The 27,757-nt window shown below is 39.6% G+C and overlaps 1 protein-coding gene across 4 annotated transcripts; it reads left to right on the top strand.

Annotated features, from left to right (window-relative positions):
• Positions 1-1,995: 1,995 nt before the first annotated feature.
• On the top strand, positions 1,996-26,306 carry mfge8b (milk fat globule EGF and factor V/VIII domain containing b). 4 transcript variants are annotated; one of them, XM_051381839.1, is made up of 11 exons: positions 1,996-2,183; positions 10,989-11,111; positions 11,267-11,398; positions 12,327-12,359; positions 18,459-18,572; positions 19,305-19,486; positions 19,859-20,014; positions 20,545-20,689; positions 22,113-22,297; positions 22,386-22,541; positions 23,138-26,306. In XM_051381839.1, the coding sequence occupies exons 1-11, from the start codon at positions 2,114-2,116 to the stop codon at positions 23,279-23,281; spliced, it is 1,440 nt and encodes a 479-aa protein (XP_051237799.1). In that variant the 5' UTR covers positions 1,996-2,113; the 3' UTR covers positions 23,282-26,306. The 4 variants fall into 4 exon arrangements, with proteins under 4 accessions (XP_051237799.1, XP_051237798.1, XP_051237801.1 ...); XM_051381838.1 differs by having other exon boundaries at positions 22,095-22,297; XM_051381841.1 differs by lacking the exon at positions 12,327-12,359.
• The last annotated feature ends 1,451 nt before the right edge of the window (positions 26,307-27,757 follow it).

Genomic DNA, 27,757 nt, shown 5'->3' with positions numbered 1-27,757 from the left:
ATTAAAAACTGAAATATTTAAATTCTTGAGACTAGATTTTCACACAGGCCCCCAACAGAGGCCTCAAGATTAGGTCGTAAAGCAGGTGTTACTTTAGGACCGCCAACATTCAGTGCATATTGTGCTAGTGTGGTGAACACAGAGTTATCAATAATCCCCTTGAACAGCAGTTCACCCCTGATTCATTTGTTTCTGATTTTATGGATGGAAAGACTAATTTTATTTATGCATATTGTTTAGTTACATACAGTGAATTGATACAACAAATTTCTCTTAATCTCTCATTTTCCATAACATATGTGCGTATTGCGTAATCAGAAGAAGCTTGTACTGTTATGATACTGCTGCTTTCGGTTTCCCAGCAGATCCTTGGTTTGTCTTGATGGAAAATACCTCAAATAACATTCTGCATTTAGGCTTCATAAAGGATAGAAGGAGGAACATACCTTTCCCAGATATTTGAAATATATACTTTCACTTCTTTTTCATGTACATGTTCCTCATCCCATTAAGGTCACAGAGTCCTTCACTTCCCATATTATATCCACCCTCTGTTTGACTAATGAGTTAGGATGTATCACTCCTCTGGTATAGCTTTGATGTGAAAAAGTCTTCTGGGGGAAGGATTTTTTTTTTTTTGTGGGTCCAGCATGTGAGAGGAAGGGCTATAGGTTTCACTCAGCACAGTTTCAAGACCATATCATCATTTTCAACTGCATTTGGTCTAAACGTGCATGAGAACAGAGTGACAAACCAAGCATGGAGACGTGACGAGAACAGACCATCAAAGCACAGCAGCCTTTCTCTTCTGTATTTGAGCTAGTCGCCAAGCATGAGATCACTTTAAGCTGCATTTAAATCACTTTGGCTTGTTACTAGGCTACAGAAGAGTACATTTTACCCTGCCAGTCAAAGTGTGTAGAGTTCATTTGAGAATATTGTTGCTGCTGTTGTTTAATGTGCCATATTTTCAAGTTACATGGAAAGAATTGTAAAGAACAGACCCAGAAAGACACTTCCAAGGCGATTAAGCAGGTAACGTGTCCTGAAGTCGGCAATCTGTTACTGTATTTTGTCTGCTTTTTGTCTCCTAAACTTGGAGCAGGAAGAAAAATTACTGCTAAACAGTTTCATCCATACAAGAGTCTGACACTCTTGGACATCCCTCTCAAACTCACACCCATTAAAAACAAGTCTTCACCTCACGCCCACTCCCTCTGAGAGCACAAAAATCAACTCTGACCCACTGCTGGATCTCGGCTCAAGAAACGCCCACAGATGAACCTTTTTGGCTTTCCACAATCAAACATTGGCCTTAATCTGCATTTCAGAAGGGGAATTCATGCGTGGCCCGTCATCATGGGAATTTTTCCCATTTCAGTGTGTGGACTACATGTGCTACTATGAGCTATAATTTAACAATTTAACAATTTAACTAGCCTACATTTATTACCAGGGCCAGATAAAAAAAATGATAAATTAAAATAACTTAAAATAAAAAGCAGAAAATCCTCACGTTTGAGAAGTTGCAACCATGAAATGTTTTTGCATGAAAAATGCAAATCAATTATATTAATTAATCAGCTAATTGTTTAAGCTGTAGATATACAAGTGGATTTAATTTATGACAAACCATCATATTTTATAATTTTTTTTTTTTTAAAAAGCATGAAAATAAAATACTCAAGTAACATCATAAAGTACCTCAAATGTAAGTAGCCTACAGTAGTTGAGTAACTAATTAAAGAAAGGCCTAAGTATCCCCATGGAAACACCATTAGGTCATAGGTTAAATGCTGCAATCATTTTCCTCTGACGGGTTTTATATTAAAGATCTTAATCAAGACCTTGGGTTTAATGCAGAACATTAACGCTCCTTTTGTTTCCAGGGTAATTACAACCGAGGGAGGGGGCGGAGTTACAATTAAAAGTCGGGCTGCGATTGGCCGAGAGCTGAGGCGCACGTGCTCGTGCTCTACGCCTGCTGCCTGGGAGTTCTGAGCCGCACAACAAGCTCGAGACACAGTTGTAGCAGCAACGTCCGAAGAGCCGCTGTCCGCCAACGCTCCTGCCGTCCCTTTAACCGACCCGTGAGTCGACAGTAACAGCAGCCATGAAGGAGCTGAAGAGTTTTTTCCTTTTGCTGCAACTTTTCACAGCTTGTCTGGTGTTTGGGGTGAACGGTAAGTTGCCACTTTGATTTTGTTTACAGTTTAAACCGCCAACCGTTAACGTTTCCTCGGACCGTTGCTGTCTTGGAGGGTTGTTTATTGTGCGTTAACGTTAAAGTTGATTTCTCCCCGCGTCCTTTTCTATCTCTCTTGTTTTCTAATGTACTCAGTGGAAATGTAAGTAGTTAATGTGCTGAACACCTCGGTGAGTTTTCTTCTATTCGCTAAGTGTGTTTGGTATGTGAAGGTTGAATCTCAGCCTGGCACAAGTGGCACCGTCAGTTCATCACCACAGTAATGGTAGCAGTGGGCTTTTGTTTAGGGGGACAAGTTCAAGCGATCCTTGAATAAGTTGACAGGACGTGTGGGAATGTGAGAAGCTCTGAAGCTGCAAGATTAGACATGTTCAGAGACATTTAAAGATGAAATAAAGCAGTGAATAATAAGTTAAAATCCATGGTTTTTGTAGGGCAGCCAGACTATATCAGGACTTATGGTTACAGAAATAATACCTTAGGGCATTTCTTTTGTGCAGAGTGCCCCCTTTTAAGGAGCATGGCACATACAGGCTGGCTATTATACTTGTCCACTGTTAACCTCATGCTATTGGCAGTTGGCTTTGTTTGCATTTCCATGCATCAAACACATTTAGGCCGATGGACAAAGAGTGAAAAATGGCCTGATTCTCCTGCCTTCATTTTCTGCTCTTAGACCAGGGCGAGGGCAACCTTATGTCACACAAGTGTGTTTTCCTTGGTGTGTTAATGTATTTTCCAAATTGTAAAAATGTTCCTGTTCCATTTAGTGCTTTTTTGCACATTTACAAAGGGCAGAATTCATGACTTGGGTTGGTGCTGTGTGGAAGACAGATTGCGTATTTCCTGTCAGAGGGAACATTTGGACTTTTGACTTTCTCGAGTTGACATTTGCTCACTAAGGAATCAATGCTCTCTATCTCTATCAGGCTATTTGAAAATGTGCAGGCGATAGAAAATGGTTGAATAAAGCATTTGGTATATCATATTACGATACATCCGATTATAGTAGTCCTGAGATGGACTATAAATGATTTTATTGAACCTGAAAGCAGCATTACATTTTATTTAATCTGTTTTTGGAAACCTTTGTTAACCCCATAGTCTGCACATGCCTTCCAGTGCTTGTGTGGATACACTGTTTTGACAAATGCACTGCAGGCTGCAGATACAAACCTGTGACTTCATTAGTGGACAACTGGAGATTTGCCCAGTTTGGAGGTAATGCAGGTAATTAACTTGGAACTACGTAATAAAAACATTTTTTTGCAGCCAAAAAACACCCAAACCCGAGTATGCTCAACTTATATCATAAGATATGCACTGTAGTTCCAGTCCTTGTCCTGTAATGTCATTATATAGACTGTGACAGACAGGCTGCTACATTTTTGTTGGTAAATCCTTTACATGAATGTTTGATAAACGTTCTAAAACTTAAAAAAACAAGGACATTGAAAAGTGGAAGCACATATCCCAACATGTTTGTTCCTCGATGCTAAGGGACGGAACAGCCACAGAGAATAGGTGTGGTTTCACTGACCACAACACTGAGTCACCAAACACAGTCTTGCCAGTGAACTCCCCACCCACAACAGCACTCACTAAGACCTTTCCACACTGTCAGGGAGTTGGGGGGGGGGATGGGACTTGTTGATGCTGTGTGATGCAATATGTTTACAGGGCAGAATAAGAGCTGAGGGGAGATGTTTTATTCTGTGTTTTACCTGATCAGGCTCAATTCATCAGGTTGTTTCTCACTTGTCCTATCAGTCTGCTGCTGAGGGGAGAGAAGTGGAAAATGGTGTTCTGTGTCAGGGCTGAGGCAGTCTTTTCTCACAACAAGACCACTTAGGGCAACTGAGTGAACCAGAGCTAAATATAGCCTGACGCCGGGCCAATGGTGTGGCAGGAGTGAGTGTATGTGTATAATTTGTGGATGTAGGCAGGTGCATATGAACACTTTTCAGTCGAAATTGCTGCAAATGTACTTGTGGGTGTAAGACAGGCTTTAATTGCCATTATATTAGGGAGTTATTGGACTTTCTTAACCAGAAATTGAATTTCCTGCTAATGTGATGGATGTTTCGTATCCCCAGTTGCACTGCAATTGTCAGATCATAAAGTGATTTATAATTTGATACTTTTTACAGTATCTATCAGACATCCTAACCTCATGCAACCGAACCAAAGAGTGGATTAATCACTTGTCAGAAAATTATTTTTCAACTATTCTGATAACAAATTAATTGTTTCAGTCATTTCTCAAGCAAGAAGTCCAAGCTTATACAGTACAAGGTTATAAATGTGAGGATGTCATGTTGCCCTTTGTCATGTGTGTCAGTAAACTGAATATCTTTGACTTTTGGACTGTTGGTTGGAGCAGGACGTCTGAATAAGTCACGTTGTGCTCTGGGAAGTTATAATGTGTATTTTTCACTATTTTCTGTCATGTAATAGACAGAACAATTATCTGCAGACTAATAGATAATGATATAATAGTTCGTTGCAGCCCTATGAGCTGTGTGTGTGTGTGTGTGTGTGTGTGTGTGTGTGTGTGTGTGTGTGTGTGTGTGTGTGTGTGTGTGTGTGTGTGTGTGTGTGTGTGTGTGTGTGTGTGTGTGTTCTATAGTCAAATCTCGCTCTTACCATCTGCCTGTATTGGGTCTTCCCTTCAGGCTGCTGTACTCTTCAGCACTGATGACTTTATTATTACTTTTCCCACCAAATCCCACAGGACACGACTCTCAGGCTCTTTTTCTTCCAATTTGAATTTTGAATAGCTTCCTTAATCAATGTTTCATTACAATATGGAGTGTCTTCTAATTTGGGCCACTTTATTAGTGTCTGTCGCCCTACTTTCCAATCTGCCATGTTAAATATTTTACATGCTGTCATGTGAGCTGAACACTGAGCCAATGACTAAATAGGTGGTACTTTAATCCACAAGAAGAAGAAATGTTAACACAAAACCTTTTATGTTCATAAGATGTTCAAACGAGAAAATGACAACTTAGTGGCAATATTGCTATATAGGTTGGTCCATTCAGTTTAAACTGCTGCTGTGTTACTATTTCAGGATCTATTACAGTTACAGTACTTCAGAGAAAGGCTTGTTGTTTTGTTATTGGTGCTTGACACGTGTGTGTATTTTTAGTGGCTGTCCCTAGTTTTTTTTTTTTTTTTTTTTTGGAACAGCAGCAGATGGCTGTGTTGCTCTGGCGTAGCACGTGCAGATTACAGAAAGCTCACCTGCAGCTGGAGTCCTGCTGATCTTAATATTGAAAAGACTTATTTTAGGCTTCCTTGGCCTCGATAAATCTACTCCCTGTGTCCAGGTTACCTTCTGTCTGTAGCTCTCATAGTGCAGTTTGGCAGTGGCCGGTAATCAGACTAGATGAGCACTCTTCTAGGTCTCAAGTCTTCTTATTATGCTTCAGCACATCCTTAACAGTTTTAACAAGGACTGTGTGTGTGTGTGTGTGTGTGTGTGTGTGTGTGTCTGTGTGTCTGTGTGTGTCTGTGTGTGTCTGTGTGTGTCTGTGTGTGTGAGTGAGTGACACGCAGGCGTTTCACATTGACTTTCTGGAACACTGAGTCCCCACACTTGCCTGCTAGCCTATATGCTACAGAATGCCAGTGTGTGCGTGACAGAGCAGAGGGCAGAGCGTTTACTGTTTTCAGGCCTCGGGACACATCCGACATGAGCACTGACGTAACCACACGCACACACACACACATACACACATATGCATGCATTTATCAGCCGCTGCACAGCCATCAGGTATGGAGCAGATTTGTGGAAAACATTAAAACATTGACTTTTTAAGCTAATTGTCTAAATGTATTATTTTTTGTATATATCTGATTTTTTCCACATCATCTTTGATAACTCAAGATAAATTCAGATGAAAGAGATTCTTGCCCATTGCTGCACACTGCATTTTCCTAATGGCATACTTGTGTGAGTGAAACTTCTCTAAAACACAGCTGAGCCCAGAAGTTATTTTGTTCTGCATCAAACTGATTAAGGCTCGTCTGCTCACTTAAATCAGTTTTATCCAAAGTGCTATTTTATTTCTGTAACCAGTCGCTGCTTCTCTGAAATGGGCTGCAGTGTGTCCTTAAAGAGTCCACCCCCACTCTTTAAAGGTCTTCCCTGTCATGGCGCAGAGCCCCTAAATAACTTCCTAGAGCGGGTTTGACCATTCAGTCCTGAGGTGTTTAACTCTGTTGTTGTGACATCTGCTTAGCCTTGTTTCTTTTTTGTCTTTTCACCTGGGCTCTAATATAGTCTGAGTGCAAGTGTGTTGACTTAGATGGCTGGTTGATCCGCTCAGAGGCATCCATTCATCTTGTACCGACTCCTTCTTCTGTAAAGCTCCTACAGGAAACATGTGCGCCATGTGTTGTGCTGCCTGCTCATTTGTTTCCATGAAGTAAACACAGGACTTGTCATGGTCATTCATGCCAAACCCAGCCACCTGCAGCTAAACACCAGTCGCTGTAACCATTTAAGACTCAAGGCAGTTTTTTTGAAAGCTTTCTTAGCCAAGTAGCAAGTGGTGTATAGCGAGATGTATAGAGGCAAAAATAGTACAACAATTGTATGCATGTCAATTAGTTGTTGTTATCAGTTAACTGTTAACTGTTGAAATGAAATCCTAAAATACCTAAACTCAGATCAGAAACACTGATTTTCTTTTAAGATGTTTGATATCTTTTGCTTTGCATAAAAAATATTGCTACATACACTGACATGACCCCAACTGGGTCCTTAAATCTGAGGCTCAAGCTTTTGCCGAATCACATATTAGGGACTGGATCATGTGATTCTCACTCTAACTGCTCTGTGTTTTTGGTCTGGTATTTGACGCTCATTCTTGGTCGGAGGCATCATGGGAAAGGCACAGACATGACTCATAAGGAGAGAGAAAAGCACAATGCCCTGTGGAAATGGCTTGTCCTGCCAAACATAACTCCACATACCTTCCTAATCTGTCAATGTGGTTAGGACAAAGTAGGGCACAGTGTTGGGTGCTTTTGGCACTGGTGTCATTTTGACAAATGTATTAAATGTGTTTTTACTGCATTATTAAATGTTGCTTTATTTATTAGTTATTACAATTTGTTGCAATGCTTTGGAGTTCAGATGTCCACACCCACATTTATTAAAATATGAAGACAACATTAACTTGTTCAGGCTTGTTTTCATATTTCAGGCATATGCAGGCTGATGAGTGTTACTTTAGAGATCAGTGACACCTCTGGACAAACGGGTATTTGGAAAATTCAACAGCAAGATGTATGGTTCTGTCAACAGTTTTCATGAGGACTGTGTCTTGAGTGGAAAACAGTTCCACTGAAAACTGAGTAACAGAGACAGAGATTCTGGAGAGTATCACTAAAAATGTGTTTTTTTTAATGCAGTGAACACCACAATTCATTCTGTATTTGGGTTGAGGCAGAAATCTCACAGGCAAACTTCTCAAAACCCCCCAAGTACAAAACAAAATTCTCAAGATATAACTAGAAGTAAGGAAGGAAATATGTCTTCTTGTTTTTTTATTTGACCGGCCAGACCCTCTGGTTTGCCGGTTTGAATTGTTTTCTTATGCAATGATTTCTCAATAAGCTAAACTGAAACTGAACCAGTCATATTACTCTTGTATTAGAAACTCATGCTTCTCAGCAGATAATGAAAGTCTCTGGTTTCCTCTGAAATGGCAGCAGAGCTTACAGTGTCTGTGTGTGTCTGTGTGTCTGTGTGTGTGTGTGTGTGTGTGTGTGTGTGTGTGTGTGTGTGTGTGGTCCCACATAACACATAATTGCATATTTTCTTTAATTTGTTGAATTCAAAGGTGTTTTGTGCAAAGAAAAACCTGTTTAAATCTGATTTGTATTTCAAATATACTGTGTATGAGGTAAAAAAACAGACGTGGTTTTCACAGACAGTGGCATCACTTTGGGAATTTTCAAGGAGGCTCTAGTGGTTTGGCCACTGTCTCTCGGCTGACCACCTTGACTGATACATTGAAAATTTCATTTCCTCAATAAACCCAGGCAAGCTCCCGGCTAAATTATCCCTTAGTCAGACCACAAGCATTTACAGAGACAGTTAAATGAATTTCATCAGTCAGATTGTTCCATTAAAATATTCTTGGAAGGTCATTTATTCAACATTGTTATTTCTCAACTCTAAGGGGGTTTCCTGAAATGAACTGTCTGCCAATGCAGGAAGGGAGGTTGTGTTCCTTTCCAAAGATAAACAGGCAGCAGCTTTTGGATAAGGATGTGTTGCCGGTGCCAGCCCAGCCTGTTGCAGAAAAGTCCCACGGGACGTGAAAGCACTTGAAGGCCATGACACTGGATACAGCACTGATAAAACTTGACATCCATGGGAAGTGCAGTCCAGTTGATAAACAGCCAAACAGGATGCTGGCAAAGTGGATCTCCCTTCTGTCTCAGTGAATATGACTCAAATGTACAGTACCCCACATATCCTCAATTGCTAATGAATAATAAATGTGGTCCAGATTTTGTATATCATAAAGAAGTGCAATCCACAAACTACAGCATCTTCATGTAGTATAATTTACTTTTTAAATTCTTTATTCCTGAAGAGCAGCTAGTTAGTTTCTCCACAATGCTCCGCTGTTGCCCAGAGTTCACACGGAATAAACTACTCATAGTGCTCTCATCCTTGAGTGTTTAGAAGAATGAGAAAAGAAGTGTGTGTAGTGTGCGTGCGTGCGTGTGTGTGTAGTGTGTGTGTGTGTAGTGTGGGGTTAGAATATGGAGAGAATATGGAGCGCTGCACAGGAAGTTAGGATTCTCTTCAGAATGCCATTTTCAGCCTGGCCTTGTGGCCTCTGTGAATTATACCCTCAGTGGGACTAGAACGCCACTTTCCTTTACTGTAGAAGTATAAAGAAATATATATTTATCTACTCCCAGGAGCCTGCTTTGTTTGAGGTGGGAAGAGGTACCCTGCTGAAACACTGAAAAACCGGGGTCAGAGCTGCTTTTTAGCCTGTATGGAAGACACCATGGCACTGAAACCACCAATTTCACACTTGGGGTCCAACCTCAGTTTCCTAAACAATTATCCAAATGATAAGTCTTAACTTAGGAATGTCCTCCCTGTCATCACATGTGTTAAAAAACTCCCAATTATTTACTTCCTCCATATTCTAAGTGTCAAAACAGGAGATAATTGAAAGGTTAACTTCCAAACTGCTTTATGCTGTGTCTATATTGAGAAAAATGTAATTACTGGTTCATTGTGTGATACCTTGTATATACTAGATGCTAAACTTTTGTCATTTTGTCAGGAACCTCAGTCATGTATCACACTTCATTTCCATTTGCCCTTCATTATTTTGTAAGCAATGTTTCATAGTTTCTGAAGGGCAGAAATCTCCTTTTGGAATAAAACTATCTACTGTAAATTTGATTAATTCATTTAGGTTTGTTTGTTTCTTTATTGGACGAGGACAGAGTTATAGTAGCTATAAGCTGATTTACATCTTTAGTCAGGAAACAGAATAACAGGGCGGAAATTAAATAGTTATAAAATAAGAATTATATATAGTGTGTGTGTGTGTGTGTGTGTGTGTGTGTGTGTGTGTGTATATATATATATATATATATATATATATATTATATATATATATATATATATGTCCATGTCCTATAACAGTGTTAATTTTCTTAACAGCCCTGTTATTCTGACGGTGACATAATCACTATACATGAAAAACATCAACATCAGCAGCAACACCAACAAGAATTTACAACATTAAGACACATGAAGTGTTTGCATTATGCATAATTTGTTTAGCCATGATTGTGTCTTGAATTTAAAATCCATAAAGCTACAGCACTCTCTTATATAGCTTGGTATTGAGCTCCAAAAGTTTGTTGCTCTAACAGAGAAGGCTCATCTGCCAAATTCAGTAGATCTGTGCTGTATCTGTGCTGAATCATAGCTCATTCTGTCTTCATGCTTTGGAAAACCACTACACTCTTCTTGATTCCTTTTTTCCCACCCACTGTGAGCTGACATGATTTCCCTTGTGCCCAGAGAACTGCCAGATTGTCAGGTTCAGGCCAGACAGCAGCGATGCTGGTGGAAGCATCCAGTGTTTGTGTTGTGTTTACAGCACAGTGATGGCTTACTCAGCTGTTCAGACCATCACATCCGACCTGCAGCAGGCAGCACAACAAGGGAATGGAGTGAACGACTTTAATAATGTCTGAAAACAAGGTTTTAACTGATATACTAGTACATGTTTTACTCTTTCCAGCAGAAAACATTAATTGGAGTGTATATATATAAACTGGGTTTAATGCTAAAACCTGCACAAGCAACAAAAATGAACTAAATACAGTATAAACATGCATAATGCCAAAACTACTAAAAAATCACAACTGCCACAGTATCTGATCGTCCTCTTCCTGTCCTAAAATATATGGGCCTAGAAATATCTTATGTTGGACAGGAAATGGTGAGCTGTCAGGCATTTATGAATGTGAAATGAAGAGTTCAAACCAGATTCACAAAGTTTTATAGCATGCTTTTCTTTTCTGGTATTTTGAAAGCAATGAAAGTGAAATCCTCAATCTTAAAACAAACACAATCTAGGGTGCTTTATTACTAGTACTTTATTGGAAGCTCAGCTGTTACTATCTCAGGTGTCCTTTTGAAATGACTCCCATGCTGATGTAAAAGCTGTTGTGTACTGTGGTAGTCACCTTGTCACTCCCCTCCCTCTCTCTCCAGGTGATTATTGTGAGGTGAACGTGTGCACTAATGGTGGAACCTGTGTGACTGGAGCAGGAGCTCCGTTCATCTGTATCTGCCCTGATGGCTTCTCTGGAGAAACCTGCAATGAGACTGAGACTGGTAAGCTACAGCTCTGATGTTACTTTCAGATATGAAAGTATTTGTTGCTGCTCTAAAACATAGACAGCCATTTAAAAAACTCTTTATTACTGCTCACCCTGTTAAACTTGGCTCACATCTCCTTCCTCTTTTGTGTTGTTCTCCTCATCCAAAAGGGCCCTGCAACCCCAACCCATGCAAGAATGACGCCATCTGCGAGGTGACCGGTCAGTCCCGCAGAGGTGATGTCTTCAGTGAGTACGTCTGCAAGTGCCAACCGGGCTTCGAGGGAGTCCACTGCCAGAACAGTAAGTCTGTTCTCCCTCTTCAAGTAGCTTTATCGGGATAATATCAATAACTATTCAAAACTGTCAGTATTTCCTGTAGAGTTGTGTTATAAATTTGTTGTTGTGGCTAATATTGGAATATTTATATCATGTTCCATGCAAAGTTATATTTTTGTTATGGCCAGATGGAAATTTATTTACATTTTGATAGGCCATTTTCCAGGTCTTTAGGTGCCACTGTAGATGACTCTGAGTAAGTATAGAAGATGCAAAATGTCAAGATCTGTGGGTATATCTTAGGTGCCATCTTATACCAACAAAGCATCGCTTTTTATTAATTTTTGCTAAAAGTATTATTCGAAGTATTGTAACTCAATTATTAATCACAATCATTTGTCTTGATCATTTCTGGAAAACATAAATTACATTTTTTTTGTTAATCTAATAGCTACAGTACATCCTAACCACTTTCAGCTATAGCAGCACAAAATTAGAAGTCTTAAAAATTGAAGGTGTTACTGATATGCTAGTATCCTTCTTTTACCAACTGTAGATATACATTCACATACAACTAATTGGCAAGTCTAATGAGGTCCCTGTTTATCTGTCTAACCTGACACACTTAACATGCAGACAGCCTCTGTGAGTGCTGGCCACTAGACAGACATCTGTCGTCCTTATGGGAACTTCATTCACACGTCACTCAGACCAGGTTGGTTCAAGCAGGGTCAGCCTCAGAGAGGGAAGCAACGGTGGGAACATGTGCTGCGCTCGTCCAACTGCCTCCAGCCCTGCGCACAGACACAGATGGTGACTGTTTGCGCGAGAAGGCGGCAGAATAAGAGTGGCCAAGTGTCCACAAAGCAGCAATTTAGCAGGAATCAAGTGGGACTTTTAAGAAAAGCCCGTTTGTATTTTGTGTTTGATCATGTATACCCTTTTATCCTAGGTGTCCAAGGGGCAGATTTAATTTCACAAAAAGGTAACAGTTGAAATGGGAGTCGAAGAGAGAAAGATGTCTTGTGTGTTTTGTGTTTTGCGCTTTGGTCTCTTTTCCTTCTTCAATCCAGGTGCTCTCTGTTCTCTTGGCTGCATGCGGAGGCTGAGGAATTCAGCAACACACACGCACGCACGAAACATTGCACTTACATACACACATACTGACAGACTAGGAACCGCTGAGTTCAGCACTATCTCTGCTTGTTTCTGAGTCAAGACTGGCAGCAAAACTGGCAGTGAGATAATCTTAGCATTAGTTACACAGCCTTTTTATCAGTTCACACACCCTGACAGGAATATGTCCTTTCATACTAAAAGATTCTTAAATTTCCCTTGTGATAAATAAAGCATCTATCTATCTATCTATCTCTATCTCTATCTCTATCTCTATCTCTATCTCTCTCTCTCTCTCTCTCTCTCTCTCTCTCTCTCTCTCTCTCTCTCTCTCTCTCTCTCTCTATGATTTGTTGTTCAACTCCCTCATGCCTCAAACCACAGTGAAACTATACAAGTTACCATCTATTTTAATCTTTCATTCCCCTGCCCATATTTATGCTGCAAACAGCTCATTTAACTTTAAAAAATATAGCCAAGTGTTTACTGTGTTTTTTTTTTTTGCCCCTGAGAACCACAAATTACAGCTCATCAGAATCCATACATTCATAAGTACCTTGGCAGGTACTTTTAGTTTAGCTGCCAGATTAAGAGCCTCTGCGGAGAAAGCATTTACACTAATTAGATAATGCCTCAAGTATAATGATGAGGGGGATTTATTTGACCATGTTGGTTTATGAAACCTTCTCTGAGGACTTCCACATCAGGGAAGTACCCATCCATTCACAGCTACTGATGACTGTGTTGTGACAGTTTAAGTGCTCTCTAATTTGTGTGTGTGCGTGTGTGTGCGCGTATGTGTGTGTATGTGTGTGCGTGCGTGTGTGTATGTGTGTGCGTGTGTGCGTGTGTGTGTGTGTGGGTGGGAGTGTGAGGCTCATGGCAGCCAGCTCCTATGGTTTGTGTGAAAAAAAGAAGGAGACGGACTATAGAAATTCTGTGACTGTGGTGAACCCAAGGAGGCGCGGTGTAGTTAAGCATTTAACTAGCATCCTCACACTCACTTCACACATTGAAATTACACATTTTTGGTGAAAAAAAATCTGAAATGTCACCACAGTCCTTTCACTAGCCAACTGTGAGGATGTATAGGAGCCTGTGAATGGCAGATAAACTGTTTTTTGTTTTTTTTATCTGAGAACAGAGCCTGGCACATAGGTATTAGCAAATTGGAGCTAGATGTAGAATATGTTGTTCTCACACAAACCACTGCATCTAGAAATCTATAAATAGAAAAAACGCAACAGTAAAAAAGTGGAAGATGGAGTAGTTCAGAATAGAAAAGAATGGAGAAACAATAACATCTGCCTATTGTTCAATGGCTACTGTCAGTTTTTTTTTGCCAATATATAGTTACAGTGTATTTCATAGCTAAATAAATGTCTCCTTTTTAAAGGACTCAAATTCCTCTGAGAAACAGATCAAGAGAGCAAGAAAATCTCTCCTGAAAAAAGGCTTAATCACGTGTGTGTGCTGCTCTTCCCACATGAACAACCACACACAGCTTCATGATCTCATATACAGACTGTTTAGCATACACATACACACATGGTTCATCCCTCGTGCCAGCCTAGCCAACAGAAAGTGGCGGTCCACGCTGAGCGCTTGCAACGTCAGCGCTGCTACTGTTGCCGGGCGGAAAAGTGAACATGGAGGCGGAACAGTGAATTAAGTCTGCCCTCCTGACAATGTCACACTCACTACTCAGGTCTGACTGCAGCACTTCTGACTGTCCTAACAAATTGGCCTGAAAGCCTTTATGGGTTGCAGAGAAGGTGTGTGTGTTTGTGTGTGCATGCATATGGGGGACTCAAGTATGGAGATGCCCAGAGAGAGAGAGAGGGAGAGAGAGAGAGAGAGAGAGAGAGAGAGAGAGAGAGAGAGAGAGAGATTTGGGCCAAAACAGACGGATGGAAACAGTGAGGGGAAGAAGGAGTCTTCTTCTTGCTAAGAGTCTCTAAAGCTCAGATTCTCATAACAGATTAAGGCTTTGCTTCTTGGAAGTCACCAAAGGGGGTGTGTGTATGTGTGTGCTGCTTTTTCAGTTGTTTTGGGAGAGTTTGCAGCTCCTCCCAGGATGTGGTAATGTGGGCAGACTGGGCTCCATGCCCCCTGTGGAGTACAGGGTGTGTGTATGTATAATATATGTGCGTGTCTTAGTGCTGTCATGGACCAGACTAAGCCTTGCGTGCATTTCCTGGTTTACTATTGTCTGCGTTAAACAAGCTAGATTGTCCCATTAGATCCCCAAAGCTGGGAATCACACCATGATCTTAAGCAACAGAAGCAGCTGTTAGGTGTTGTGACTGGTGAGGCTGAACCTTTACACGTAAACATCAACATGAAAACACCAACAGACTTATAAGGGCTGTAATAACAATCAACTACAGTGGGTGATTTCCTATATATCAATACTGCTGATATGACAGAGCTCTACAGTTTTCAACTGTGGAAACTGAAATTATGTTACAATTGATACGATTGATTGATTTAAAATAGGGTTGCTGAGCAAGTATTCCTTTTTTATTTGCATCTGTAACTCCTCTTCTGTTGAACTTTAAGCAGTTGGAGGTGGAGTACCTTGCTAGAGATCCTTCAGAAACTATAACCACGTTTGTGTAAATATGTAACCATAATGTGGCATTCAATAACTCTATATGTTCAATCCATCGTTGGGAACTTCCAAGACTCACTCAAAAGGTCCAGTGTGTAACATCACGGAGGATCTAGTGGAAGAAATAGAATATAATATCCATAACTGCGTTATCATTGGTGTATAATCACCTATAAATACAAATTGTTGTGTTTTTGTTACTTCACAATGAGCCTTTTTCATCTGACGCTGCAGGTTGCTTTCCATGGAGTTCGTCATGTTGAACACTGGACCTTTAAGCCACAAGGATATAGTCATAAGTCTGTCAGTTTGATGAGTCTTTATTTCTCTGACTAATATGTTCTTAAGTTTAAAAAAAAAAAAAAAAAAAAAAAAGAGATGTCCATCTATACTGCAGCAAATATACAGTCTGAATCAAGGGGAGTTGATCTTATGATAATAAATGTGAAGTTCAAACTGCAGAAAGACAATATTATCAATATTTATAATGTTGCAGACAATGTAGTGTTTTAAGCACCACAGCTATCACTTACCAGTGCACAGGATCTGATGTCACCATGCCTTGATCTATAATCCAGAGAGCACTTAGAAACACAGCTTTAAATAATATGCTCTGTAAATATACTTTATGACATCAGATGTTTTCTGCATCTCTCCAGCAGAGACTGACACCCTGGCAGAGATCCGATTCAAAGCTATTTTGGGTGCTACTGGCGCTCCCTAGTGTACTGCAGCCAGTCAATACAGTACACATCAAATTGCACATCTGGAAGCCTTTTTTTAATTTAATAATGTCATTGTGGTTTTATCTGGTGACCATAATGCCTCCAGAGTACCCCCCTTGGTTGCTGTACCACGGCAACGTTGAGAGTGGTGATTAAAAGTATGTTATTTTCTTATTTCATGTTGTTATTATTCTTGGAAGCAAACATTAACTTTTCCTCTGCAACAGTGTAAAAGGTGGAAGGTTGATATTCATAACCATTACACCATAGAGTTAGTTCTTCAATACAGTATCGGACGATTTGTTGGTAGATAACTTTTCTTAGTTTCACTCCTCACACAGTTACTGTATGTTTTATATGTATAAACATTACAGATGGTTAACTTTCAAAACTCGATGATTACTGAGGCCTCACACTGAGATACAGAGAACACCATCCCCTCTTTTCACATAGCAACATAAAAGCATGTTTGAGCCGTCAAGACGCAGGCTCTCACCTTTTTTTTTTTTTTTAGGCCTTAATCCTGCTGGCTACAGCACAGATCCTGGACGTAGATAGCTTTGCTGATCACCACATATACTGCCAGCTGACCTTGGCTTTGTATCGATCAGGGTCAGGTTTCAAATAAGCTGCATGAGATTTGTATTGGTTTTCGCTTCATGCTGGGACAGATATTGACGTTTTTAAATATTGTGATGTGTGTGCTGTTTCCCTTATAGGCTATAGGGATTTTTGGATACAGTCCATTGAGTGTTGGTCTGTCTTGCCCAAGGTCCACCCCCAAAATCTATATGCAGTGTGCTGATAGAGGATAGTGCTAAATATGAAACAGCTGATTATATATCATTATTGTTTTCCTTGGTTGATATTTTGGAGTTACAAATCAGAGCGCCATGAGTGTATACATTTCAGGCATGTGTGGACCTAGTAATAAACAAACCTAGACGTGTTTGCGGTCATGTGCAACCACGTCTATGGGATGCTTTGGGCTCCTCAGGTTTTTCCCTCAGCTGACCCCCCCTCTGGTTGTCACATAAATGGATTAGACCATGGAGCAGACCAGGTTGTGTGGTCCTACTGGTGCCCAATCCTCTTACTGGAAAGAAAGCCATCAGCTGACGCACGTCAGGCCCAGAGTTTCCGTCAGTCTGTCCTCAATTACTGATATAGGTCTCTGGGTTGTAGGTGGGTGTAATTATTATTATTATTTTAGTAACCCTTGATCTTTTCTAGTTGATGTGGTAAATAACCAAATACAGTTAAGTTAGTTAGGAACAAGTCTTAATCCAAAATGGCCTAAGCAAATGGGTACTACACATTCGGCCTTTGCTATAGTCTGATAGTATTATTATTTTACTCTTAGTATGTTTGCTAATTTAGAATACTTAAAAAGTTATACTAAATTTACTGTATCCTTAAAAATGCCTCTCATAAATTCTTAAAACCTGAATATTATGATATATTATGATATATATATATATATAATTAATATATCAGCAAATCTGGATACAGACAGAGGTAGCTTCTACCCATTGACAATTTACTAAGTGTAGAGAGCTTGATGTTTAAAATATTCACCTGCTGCTGCTAGAAATCTGTTTTATGTGATTTTGTATAAGCTCCAGAAGTGTAATGACTGTGTGGACCTCATTATCCCGAGTTTGTGGATGTACATTTCAAAATGACTGTATTCCTCCTGTGACTGTGTGAAAATGAATGTTTGGACACGGAGCTATTTATGGAGAGAGAGCATGTGGGTAGGGAGATGCTGCCATGTGTGTGTTTGTTGGATAGAAACAGAACATCAGTGTGCCTGGGTTGTTTGCGTGCATTTTCCTCCAAAATGACAACCACTGAGGATTAAAGCTCTAGAGACTCACTGAAATCCCCCTTTTGGTGTGCAGTCATCTATACAACCAGCTAAATTTGTACCTTGTTCCTTGTGTATGTGGTCAATATAGAGCATGTTCAAAGCTGGTTTAGTCACACTTGACAATTCTTGTGGGTGAGAGATGAAGGCAATTTGAGTTGATTCCCGTAACATTCTGCTGATTCGTTTTCCTTTTCCTGACTCATCTAACACAGACTTTTTGAGCTGGACAGAAAGTGTAAATGGTGGCACCACCAAGAGGCAATGCAAAGAATTACATGGGAATTAAACAGACATTGCACTGAAATGGCCCTTTAATGAAACTTGACTCTTCTTTGAAAGCAACATTGATCATTAAATTTGGTATTTTTTGTAAAGCTCATCTTCACACACACCCAGCTAAACACATTTACTCCTGGGACCTTTCCGTGATCTACTCCACATCCTGACCACATGAGCTCCTGGTGCAGTTGGTTCTTTGATACTAGATATCTTGATCATAGCTACATTTACTGTCTAATGACAAGAAACAAGCTCCTCTTTCCTAGCCTTCTATTTGCTTTAGCTCCAGTCCTGTTGGCATGGCTTCAACTAACCTCAATGTGAAGTAGTTGAAGAAATATCAAACCCCGTCTCTTAAGCATGACATGTGATCTCACACTTCCAACTAACTGTGATCTGCTTTCAAACAGCTTGATAACAGTTGACCAGTAAGCTGTTTGACTACAGTAAATGACAGTGTTACTTATCTCTCTGTAGATGTGAATGACTGTGCTGGCCAGCCATGCGAGAATGGGGGCACCTGCAGGGACCTGAATGGAGATTTCAAATGCCACTGCCCATCCCCTTATGTGGGCAAACATTGCCAACTGCGTAAGTTGACCGGTCAACACACCTAGATGAATGGATAAAAATTACATCCTGTGATCAATTATTGTCATTGACATGTCTATGTCATTACTTTAATCTGAAAATACATCTAATTTTACTGGATATAAATACTGTGTGTTTTCACAAATTCAATAAATTCACATTTATTGAAGTAAACACACCCCATACGTATACAGATAGGCACACTGAATCCATATGGTGTACTATTGCCATTGTTATAGAATATATTAATTGAAGGAAGACCTTAATGATGATGGGAAAACAGCCAAACTGCTGCATTTTAGGATGATCAATAGGCAACTTAGAGAAGATCAAGAGAGCTTGCCTAATGAGAAATCAATACTTTATTCAGTTAAGCTGATTTAAAGCTCTGCATCCTTAATGAAGGTAGAGCACATGTAAGAGTTCTGGCGGAATCTGTATTAGACTTTGATTACCTCTCTGAGTATGTGACTATATACACAGACATTTCTCTTTCTTTTAACTATTAGTGTCATTGTGCACTCGCCATTCTTCTCTAAATGTACATATAGTTGCAGAATTTCAAGATGTGGTTAGGAAAATAACCAGCCAGTTTTTCTTTCTGAAGAAATGTGAGTATTTAGCTACATAAACCTTTAATGGGGCTTCTGAAAGGTTACTGTGTGCAAAATTTGCATTAGGACCACAGGGGGGAAATACTGTCTGAATCTGCCCCCAATCTCTCCTCTACAGGCTGTATTTCTCTGCTCGGCATGGAGGGTGGGGGCATCGCTGAGTCCCAGATCTCAGCCTCATCAGTCCGTTACAGCATGCTGGGGCTGCAACGCTGGGGACCTGAGCTTTCCCGCCTTCACAACAAGGGACTGGTTAATGCCTGGAGCGCTGCTGCACATGACAAGAACCCATGGATAGAGGTGGGAACAGGGACACGGTACAATGTAGATATATTGATATTCAGTAGACTGATACTATATGTGTGTAATGCATAGATGGAACAATTTATGTATTTATTCTAACTCGTGTTTTTTGTAGATCTACAAGGCCTTTTTTCTGCCATTAGAACTCATATATTAAAATATCAAACTTGCCTTATTGATACATTTATAGACAGCTTCATAAATAAAGAAGCTGTGGCTCAACACCTTTTTACTTTTGTTTTTGTTTTGTTTTTTAACAATTTTCCATTGCCATATTGCCTGCCTTCATTTTATGTCACTTGAGTCTTTAGTTGAACTTTTGCATATAAAACAAACTTAATTTACTGTTTGCTTTTTGCACAATTTCAGATCAACATGCAAAGAAAGATGCGCTTTACAGGTATTGTGACGCAGGGTGCCAGTCGCATAGGAACAGCCGAGTTCATCAAGGCCTTCAAGGTGGCCTCCAGCCTGGATGGCAAGACATACACCATGTACAGAACAGAGGGAGAGAGGAAGGACCGTGTAAGGAGACGCAACACAACTCAGCAAAAATCAGTGCACTATTAGTCCATATGTTTTTAAACTGATTCATTGCCCCCTAAATAAATGCACATAAGGCATCATTATGTTTAGATAGAAAAGAACCACTAGAGGGAGCTGTGACAAACATAAACAAATTATACAGCACACACAACACAAACAAATCTGGTAACGTTTACTGTAAATTTGCTGTGACTCTTACCAACAACAGCTGTGAAACAGAAAGAAGTTATGTTAATGGTAGTTTTACACTTTAACAGGAATTTTTATAATATAAAATAAAAAAGATATATTTTTATGTTTTACAAATAGAGATCAAGTTTACTTGAAATTCTGCAGGGAGTGCTTTTCATATGTTTTATATTATTTGATATATATTTAGAATACGTACATAAATCTACTTAAGAACTGCCACTAAATATCAATTATCAGTATCCCTCATCTGTGGAACAAAAATAATAATTAACAGTGCACTTTGTATGTTTGTTTGTTAACTCTTCCTTTCTTTGTAGGTATTTGTTGGAAATGTGGACAATGATGGCACTAAGACCAACCTGTTTGACCCCCCAATCATTGCCCAGTACATCCGCATTATCCCTGTGGTGTGTCGCAAGGCCTGCACCCTGCGCATGGAGCTGGTGGGCTGTGAGCTCAATGGTAAACTCACACAGAAAACCTACAACACACATCCACACACTGCTGATATTCAGTCTACTGATGTTTGTTAGTTACTGAAGCTAGTTGTTCACATCTTAAATCTTTTAAACAGGCTGGAAAAAGGGTGGGAAAATTGTTATCCAATAGTCTTCTGTTTTTTTAACCAGCGTTTTGCTCCTGTGTTTGCTGATTAATTGTTTTCAGCCCTAGTTTTATCATATTGCAAAGAATGTTACTCAGAGGATTGCACTACGTTATAACTTTGAACACAGATGTGTATTTTATCAAAACCATATTTTACTATAGTAATACTGGCAAGCATACTGCACATTAGATGCTTATGATTCAGATATTTATTACTACAGCATTGGTCATATTCGTCATCTCAAAATTGTCACCCCAGCAGGCAAATGTATTGCAACCAATTACTGTTCATGTTGCTGTTCTCTTTATCTAAAGCCAGTGTGGTTCTTTGGAACTCGCTGGCCTCATTACACTGTTGAATATTCTTCTGCTTCTTGATTTATCAGATCAGTGTCTGTTCTTCTCCAATCAGTCGTGCATCCCAGTTTCTGCATGCTTCCAAAATTGCTATATAAGCAGCATGTTTTTGTTTTGGAGTCACCTGTCAGTCTGGTTATAGATCACAGCCAGCATACATGAGTTTTAGCCTTTTTTTTTAAAACATAGAGAAACACTTGAACAGTACATTTGCATTCATGCAAAGCACCCATTTTAAAACTGACCGGTTGTTTCCTGAAAGTTGTTGGTCTGTATTTTAAACTCAAATTGAGTGGATCAACTGAAGAGTAAAATGATGACCAGGATGAGAAATGATGCATAGATGCAGTTACATGATGATGGACAGCAGTACAGGTGAAGCTTACAGACTCTTTCATGCATCTTTCACCCTCTGTTCATCTGACATGCATGCCCAGCTGCTTCACTAACCCACACCCATTACCAAGTCTGGTACAGCCTTTGTAGCCTGTACACTGAGCTCTACAAGTTTGTTTCTACTTTAGGATTGGCATGTATACTGAACATGTGAAGTGATACGGAAGTATGAGATTATGCAGAGGATTACTGTATAACTCAGTAATGTGGATGTGGTCAACTTGAACCACAGATTGTAGAAACAAATAGTTGAAGGCACTATGTGAGCTCCGCTAAGCCTAAAGCTGCACATTTATGATTTCTCATTCAACTGTTTGCTTTATCTCTGTCCACTGCATCTGCTTTCATCCTCCCCACCATCATCTCTGGGTGTTTGTTTACTGCTTCACATCACTGGCTGGCCTGGGCTGCTTCCTGTCCGTCCCCTGTCTATCATACTTCTCTCTCTCTCTTTCCATTCTTTTTTTTCTGTCTCTTCCTCTGTCTCTTCCTGGTCTCACCTTCACAGTGTATTCACACACTTCAGGTTGTTCAGAACCAATGGGCATGAAGTCGCGGTTGGTGTCTAATCGCCAGATAACGGCCTCCAGCACCTTCCGCACCTGGGGCATCGAGCCCTTCACGTGGCTCCCTCACTACGCCCGGCTCGACAAACAGGGCAAGACCAACGCCTGGACCGCCGCTACCAACAACCGATCTGAGTGGCTGCAGGTAGGAGAAGAGGACATGACAGAACTGCACATTGTTGTTTCTTAGTTTGTGCATCGTTTGCAAAGCGAGGCTGTTTCTGTGTCCTCAGGTGGACCTGCTGTCTCCCAAGAAGATCACAGGAATCATTACACAGGGGGCCAAAGACTTTGGTTCCATCCAGTTTGTCACAGCCTTCAAAGTGGCTCACAGTGATGACGGACAGTCCTGGACCATCGTGAAGGACGAGACCACAAAGACAGACAAGGTCAGTCCAGCTGTGGCCAGAAAAACGCTCACAAATGTTGAGTAAAAAACTTGAAATTTATAGAGGAAATAGTAATGTGAGGGCATGTAAAATACATTATTGAGACAATAAAACAAACCAAAATACATCTGATAGTTAAAACACCATATGATAAAATATGTACTTAATTACAATAATAATAATACATTTAGAAGAAAGAACTGGTTGTGAAAGATGGTTGTTGTGGTGTGGTGTGGTGTGGTAAAGGAAACCATTAAAAAGGCTTCAGCTTGTCTCTGACGTACTCGTCTACAAACCTTGAATCAATTATGTCGACACTGTATTTGGTTAGTTTTCTGTAGGCCCTCATTCATAATGCATCCAAAAATCTATTTACCTGCCAGATGTGCATCAAAGTACACCCAAATTAAGTTAAATTAAGGATGTGGAACACTCACAGTTTTATCCGATTTAAGCGATTAAACATGCAGTTCAGTTTATAATATATATATCGTTAAAAAAACAAGCAGGATAAAAATCTTTTGGTATCTGGATTAAAACTAACTAACAGCAGCTATGATATTTCTTATTTTGATTGGCTACTATTCTCTGTCCAGATATTCCCAGGCAACAGCGACAACAACGTTCACAAAAAGAACATCTTTGAGCCCCCGTTCTACGGCCGATATCTCCGCATCCTACCATGGGAATGGCATGAACGTATCACCCTGCGAATCGAGCTTCTTGGCTGTGACGAGTAGTGGTGCCCTGGAACCGCGTCCCCCCTCTTCCTCCTTTCTCTACCTCCTCCCTGCCTCCCCTCCTCCCCCCTTCCTCCCTCCCTTGTCCCTCCTGAGCCACACCTGCACTGCCTTGCTCTCAGCCCTAGGGGGCAGCAAACACCAGAGTAGCACACCACCACCCCAACCCTGGCTGGTTGGAGGTGAGAGATGTTACCCGTAACCACTGTCATCAGGGCCCTAGTGAGTTTAGCTCACAGAACCCCCTCTTTGTTCGTTTCCTGAATTGATCACTCATCTTTTCCAACTGAACCAAATCTGTTTTCATTTCAAGAAACAAATGTATGTCTTCTTTGTTACTGAGCAGAGTTGGGGTCAGATCTTTATCCCACCTACCTGGTAAATTAAAGGTGGACCCTTTCATCCCTTTGACAGTGGTCAGGGGTAACAGGACTGCTGCTGTATCAGTCGGTGCTGCCTAGACTCTGATCCTAGATCACTTCTACCTGGAACATTGAACCTCCAAGACCCACGGCTGGTGATGTACATAAGCTCCACTTAGCGGCTTGCACACAAACACACACACGCACACACCTCTGATTGACATTTATAGTTGACTATTTTTCTTTAATAAAAAGTGGATCTGCCCATCTGATTAATGTCTTATAAGTCTGGTAGAAACCGGCTTCTTGCTCTTTAGTGGGAAAAGTAGCAAGTAAGACCAAAGTTTAAAACCAATTTACAAGCAAATTTGCCATATTTTGGTCATATAAATAAGAGACTCACAATCTCAAGGTGTCCCACTATGTGTTCTTCAATATTCCTAGTATTTTTGGTTTGGACAGTAAAATCCTCAGTTCATTAGTTTGAACTGCTTTAGAGGGTTAACATCCAAGGTGTAAACATATTATTTACCCTGGTAAGAAATATACGTGTAGCAGCCAATAACAGAAGAGCGAACAACCCACTATTTACACAAATTCTCATTTTTGCTGAAGATGTGTACAAAAGCATATTCAAACGTTTACCAAGCTCTATCTATTTCTGTTTGAGGCCACAGCCTCATTTTGAGGCTTCAGGCCAAATCAGTGTAAAGTCATCAACTCATCTTGTGCCAACACACCCTCAGATTTTTGTTTCTGTGGGTTTCTTTTGAAAAATAAAGTATATGGTGTACTGACTCGGATTGAAAAATTAATCAAATACACACTAAGTCTCTGTCAAGGTGGTACATAATCAGTCAATAAACCATCAAGTCAGTCACTATAGCAGCCAAACAGATGTGATCTCAAAGCCAGAAGATACACCCTCATTGACAGACAGGATGTTATAAACAAAGGACAAAAGGAGTTTGACATCATTGTTGAGTAAAAGAGAAGAGACACTTTATTGCGTTTGTGGAAATGAATAATAGCCGCTGAGTAAGATTTACACAACCTGCTGTCAAGAAAGGTTGTGACATGTTCAGCCAAAAAAATGACATCTTACACAAGAACTCAAGTCTTAACATTTTTCATCCAGAAAATGATTACACCTCTCTCTGTCGTTTGATTACATGTTTTAACATTTGACAGTTTTTTGCAGTGTTCATATGTTATTGGCTGCTACAGCAAGCAGTATCAAATTTTGGTTTAGTAAAAAAATGCCACATTTATAGTCAGTTTATGGGTTATTAGTCTCATATTTAACAGCCTGTTTTGAAGTGGAATGATTCTGGAAAGAAGCATGTGTTGAGTCTGTTAATCTCACAACCACTACACAGCTGGACACTTCCACTTCAAATCAATCTCTTACTGGATTCTTGGAATGATTAGAATGACAGTATTAGATAGATAATAATCCAATAATTGCATTACTAATTGGTTAGCATCATAAACTGAGAAACTAACAATAATGTAGAGGCTGCAAGTTAAACATTTATGAAGGATGTTATTGTCTCAGGTCAAAGCAGATCTGCTCCTAATATACAGTAAATGCTACTGAACGCTACTAATTCACTCACTCGGCTGCGCTTCTAGTTGTGTTCACATAGTTTAACTTTTTTATGGCACTTTGATGTTTTGTGTTTTGACATTTGAAATATCCAAAAAAACCAAAAAAAACAACAGTTTTGTGCTTTGAAGAACAAACAGTAAACATATTAATTGCTACATGTAAAAAAAAAAAAAAGAGAGAAATAAAATAAAATATACTCACAGTTCCGTTTCTTTGTTGGATTAAAGCGAGCTTTGAAAGTCTGGATTGTTTAGTGTTAACATGTGACATGAATATATACAGTACTTTTGTACTGAGGGCTGTCCGTATTAGTAGTGTTAATGTTAATGTTCTTTTTAGGGTCCAACATTATGCCTCCAGTAGAAAGCTGAGGCCCCGCTGATAAGACTGTAAAAGAGAAACCAAATTAAAACTGATTTTTACGGTTCCACTGGACATGTGACACGACCCGCCATATCTGCTTCTGCTGCCCCCATTACAGTATTCTAAACCTTTACACCCCATGAATTATGAATTATGGGCTTGTGCAATATTATACTGTGTTAGTTTTGATAACAATGAATATTAATTCAAGGTCTTTAAAAATCCACGAGGGGATAGCAGTGCCACTGAGAGGTCGAGGGTAGATGTTGTTGTCAAACACTGTACAATATTTATTATTGTTGCAGACGATTCCATGATCACTCACCCTTGCTTTCCATGTCTGCATGCATTTTATTGACTAGTGTTATTCAGTTTAAGTTGAACCAATTTGAATTTATTGGTGGCATAGCTTCATTTTTTTACTAGGTATTCATCAACATTCAAAGTATTGTAGATATCTTGTTTCCCCGCTATTCAGGTTTTCTATGATTGATCAAAAAAATGATGACATTGATGTGTTTTTATGGTATTATATAAGTTCATTTCTTGCTATACTGACTGTTGACCTCATAGAATTTAAACTGGATATGAAATTTTTTTTATTCCGGTGTTGTGTTTCTAAGAGGATTCCTTTATGTTTGACCTTTGTATCTTAAAATCAAGAATAAATAAAGAATTTAAAAACAGACATTTTTTTCTATCGTCTCTAAATGGTTTGAATAGTACCACAGTCGTCTGTACTTCTACATATATATCACTGGATGGAATATTTAGCTTATATTATTATTCGTATTGCTGAATTAATTGGAGCTGTTTTCCATTTAAAAAGGTGGAAGATCAAAAGGCCGAAAGCACTGAGGGTCGTTTCGCCTGTTTAGCATTTAAACACCCCAGGGGCCTAATCTCTTTTTTACGACTACACAATCTTCCAAAGGTATCTCCACCGGAGGAGTCCCCTTCTCAGTCCCCTGCTCAGTCTCATTACAGCCTGTAAAGGTCACACTAAAGTGGTGAAATCCCTCTGTAGGGTTTCAACCCCTCCATCATAAGAAAACACATTTATACTGTGACACTGTGAAGGTTAAACTATGGAGAAACCTCGTTCTAACGTTAGTGGATGAATGTTTGTGCAGTGTTTTAGCACAACGGTACTATTTGAGGAAAATGGCTGTTGTATCACCAGATTATGTCACTTTTTTTGTGCTCAATTAGTAAATACCAGCTAATTATCACGTAAGACAACAGTTGTGAGATGATCTCATCGAGTTGCCATCAGCACTCTTCAACAGACCAGCTGTTTTTCCCTCTGGAGTTGCTGGCAGTTAAAGTGTTGAGGACCTAATGACAGCTTTCTCCTCTGTGTCTCCACCAAATCTCCATCTTGTCTTCCTCCTATTGTCCTTTCTCTGCACAGCTTTTCTTTTATGGTTTAGTATTCAGTGGAGGGATCATTGTTTTGTTTTTATATACTGCTCCTTTAAATTACACTAATTACAGTTTTAATGGTTGGATTCTCATCCTTTTCCAATTTATTATTTTGTTACAGACAACACTTAAACATACAAATAATTATCATAGAAAACTCTCTTTCAGATGCTCGAAAGTTGATTATTTACCATGGAAACAGCAGCTTGACCAAAAAGACCAACGTGTGCTTTAAAACACACTTTTCAGTGTATAGAGCTGCTGAGTGAGTTATTTGAAAAATTTTACTGGTACTATTACTGTAAACATCAGATAAAATCTTTTCATGGACATTAGAGTCACATTTTCTCTGGATTTGATCAACTATTATTTGAAATGGAATACAATAATGTCCTAAATGTATATATGTTCAGCATTTTGAGATTAAGTGCTGCTTTTACTACACCTGGTAAGAAACAGAAACACCCCTAAATACAATGATAAAACATTATGTTGCAGTATTGCAGGTCTAAAGATGTTTAAATGTGTCAGGATTATATACTACGGGGAAAAAATGGAGAAGAAAATCATGGACAAGGAAAGTTGTCTTAAGATTGGTGAAAGGAAGTGATGCGTATAAAACCAAATGCCTGTAACATATAATCATTTTCTACAGCATTCAGTCTATAAAACACTTCTGATTCTCTTTCTCGGAAACGTCTTTATTACCCAAGT

This window comes from Dicentrarchus labrax, unplaced genomic scaffold (assembly GCF_905237075.1).
Source record: "Dicentrarchus labrax unplaced genomic scaffold, dlabrax2021, whole genome shotgun sequence".
In the NCBI taxonomy this organism is placed as follows: domain Eukaryota; kingdom Metazoa; phylum Chordata; class Actinopteri; family Moronidae; genus Dicentrarchus; species Dicentrarchus labrax.
Note: the sequence above shows the minus strand (reverse complement) of the source record. Positions and strands in the feature narration are given on the sequence as shown.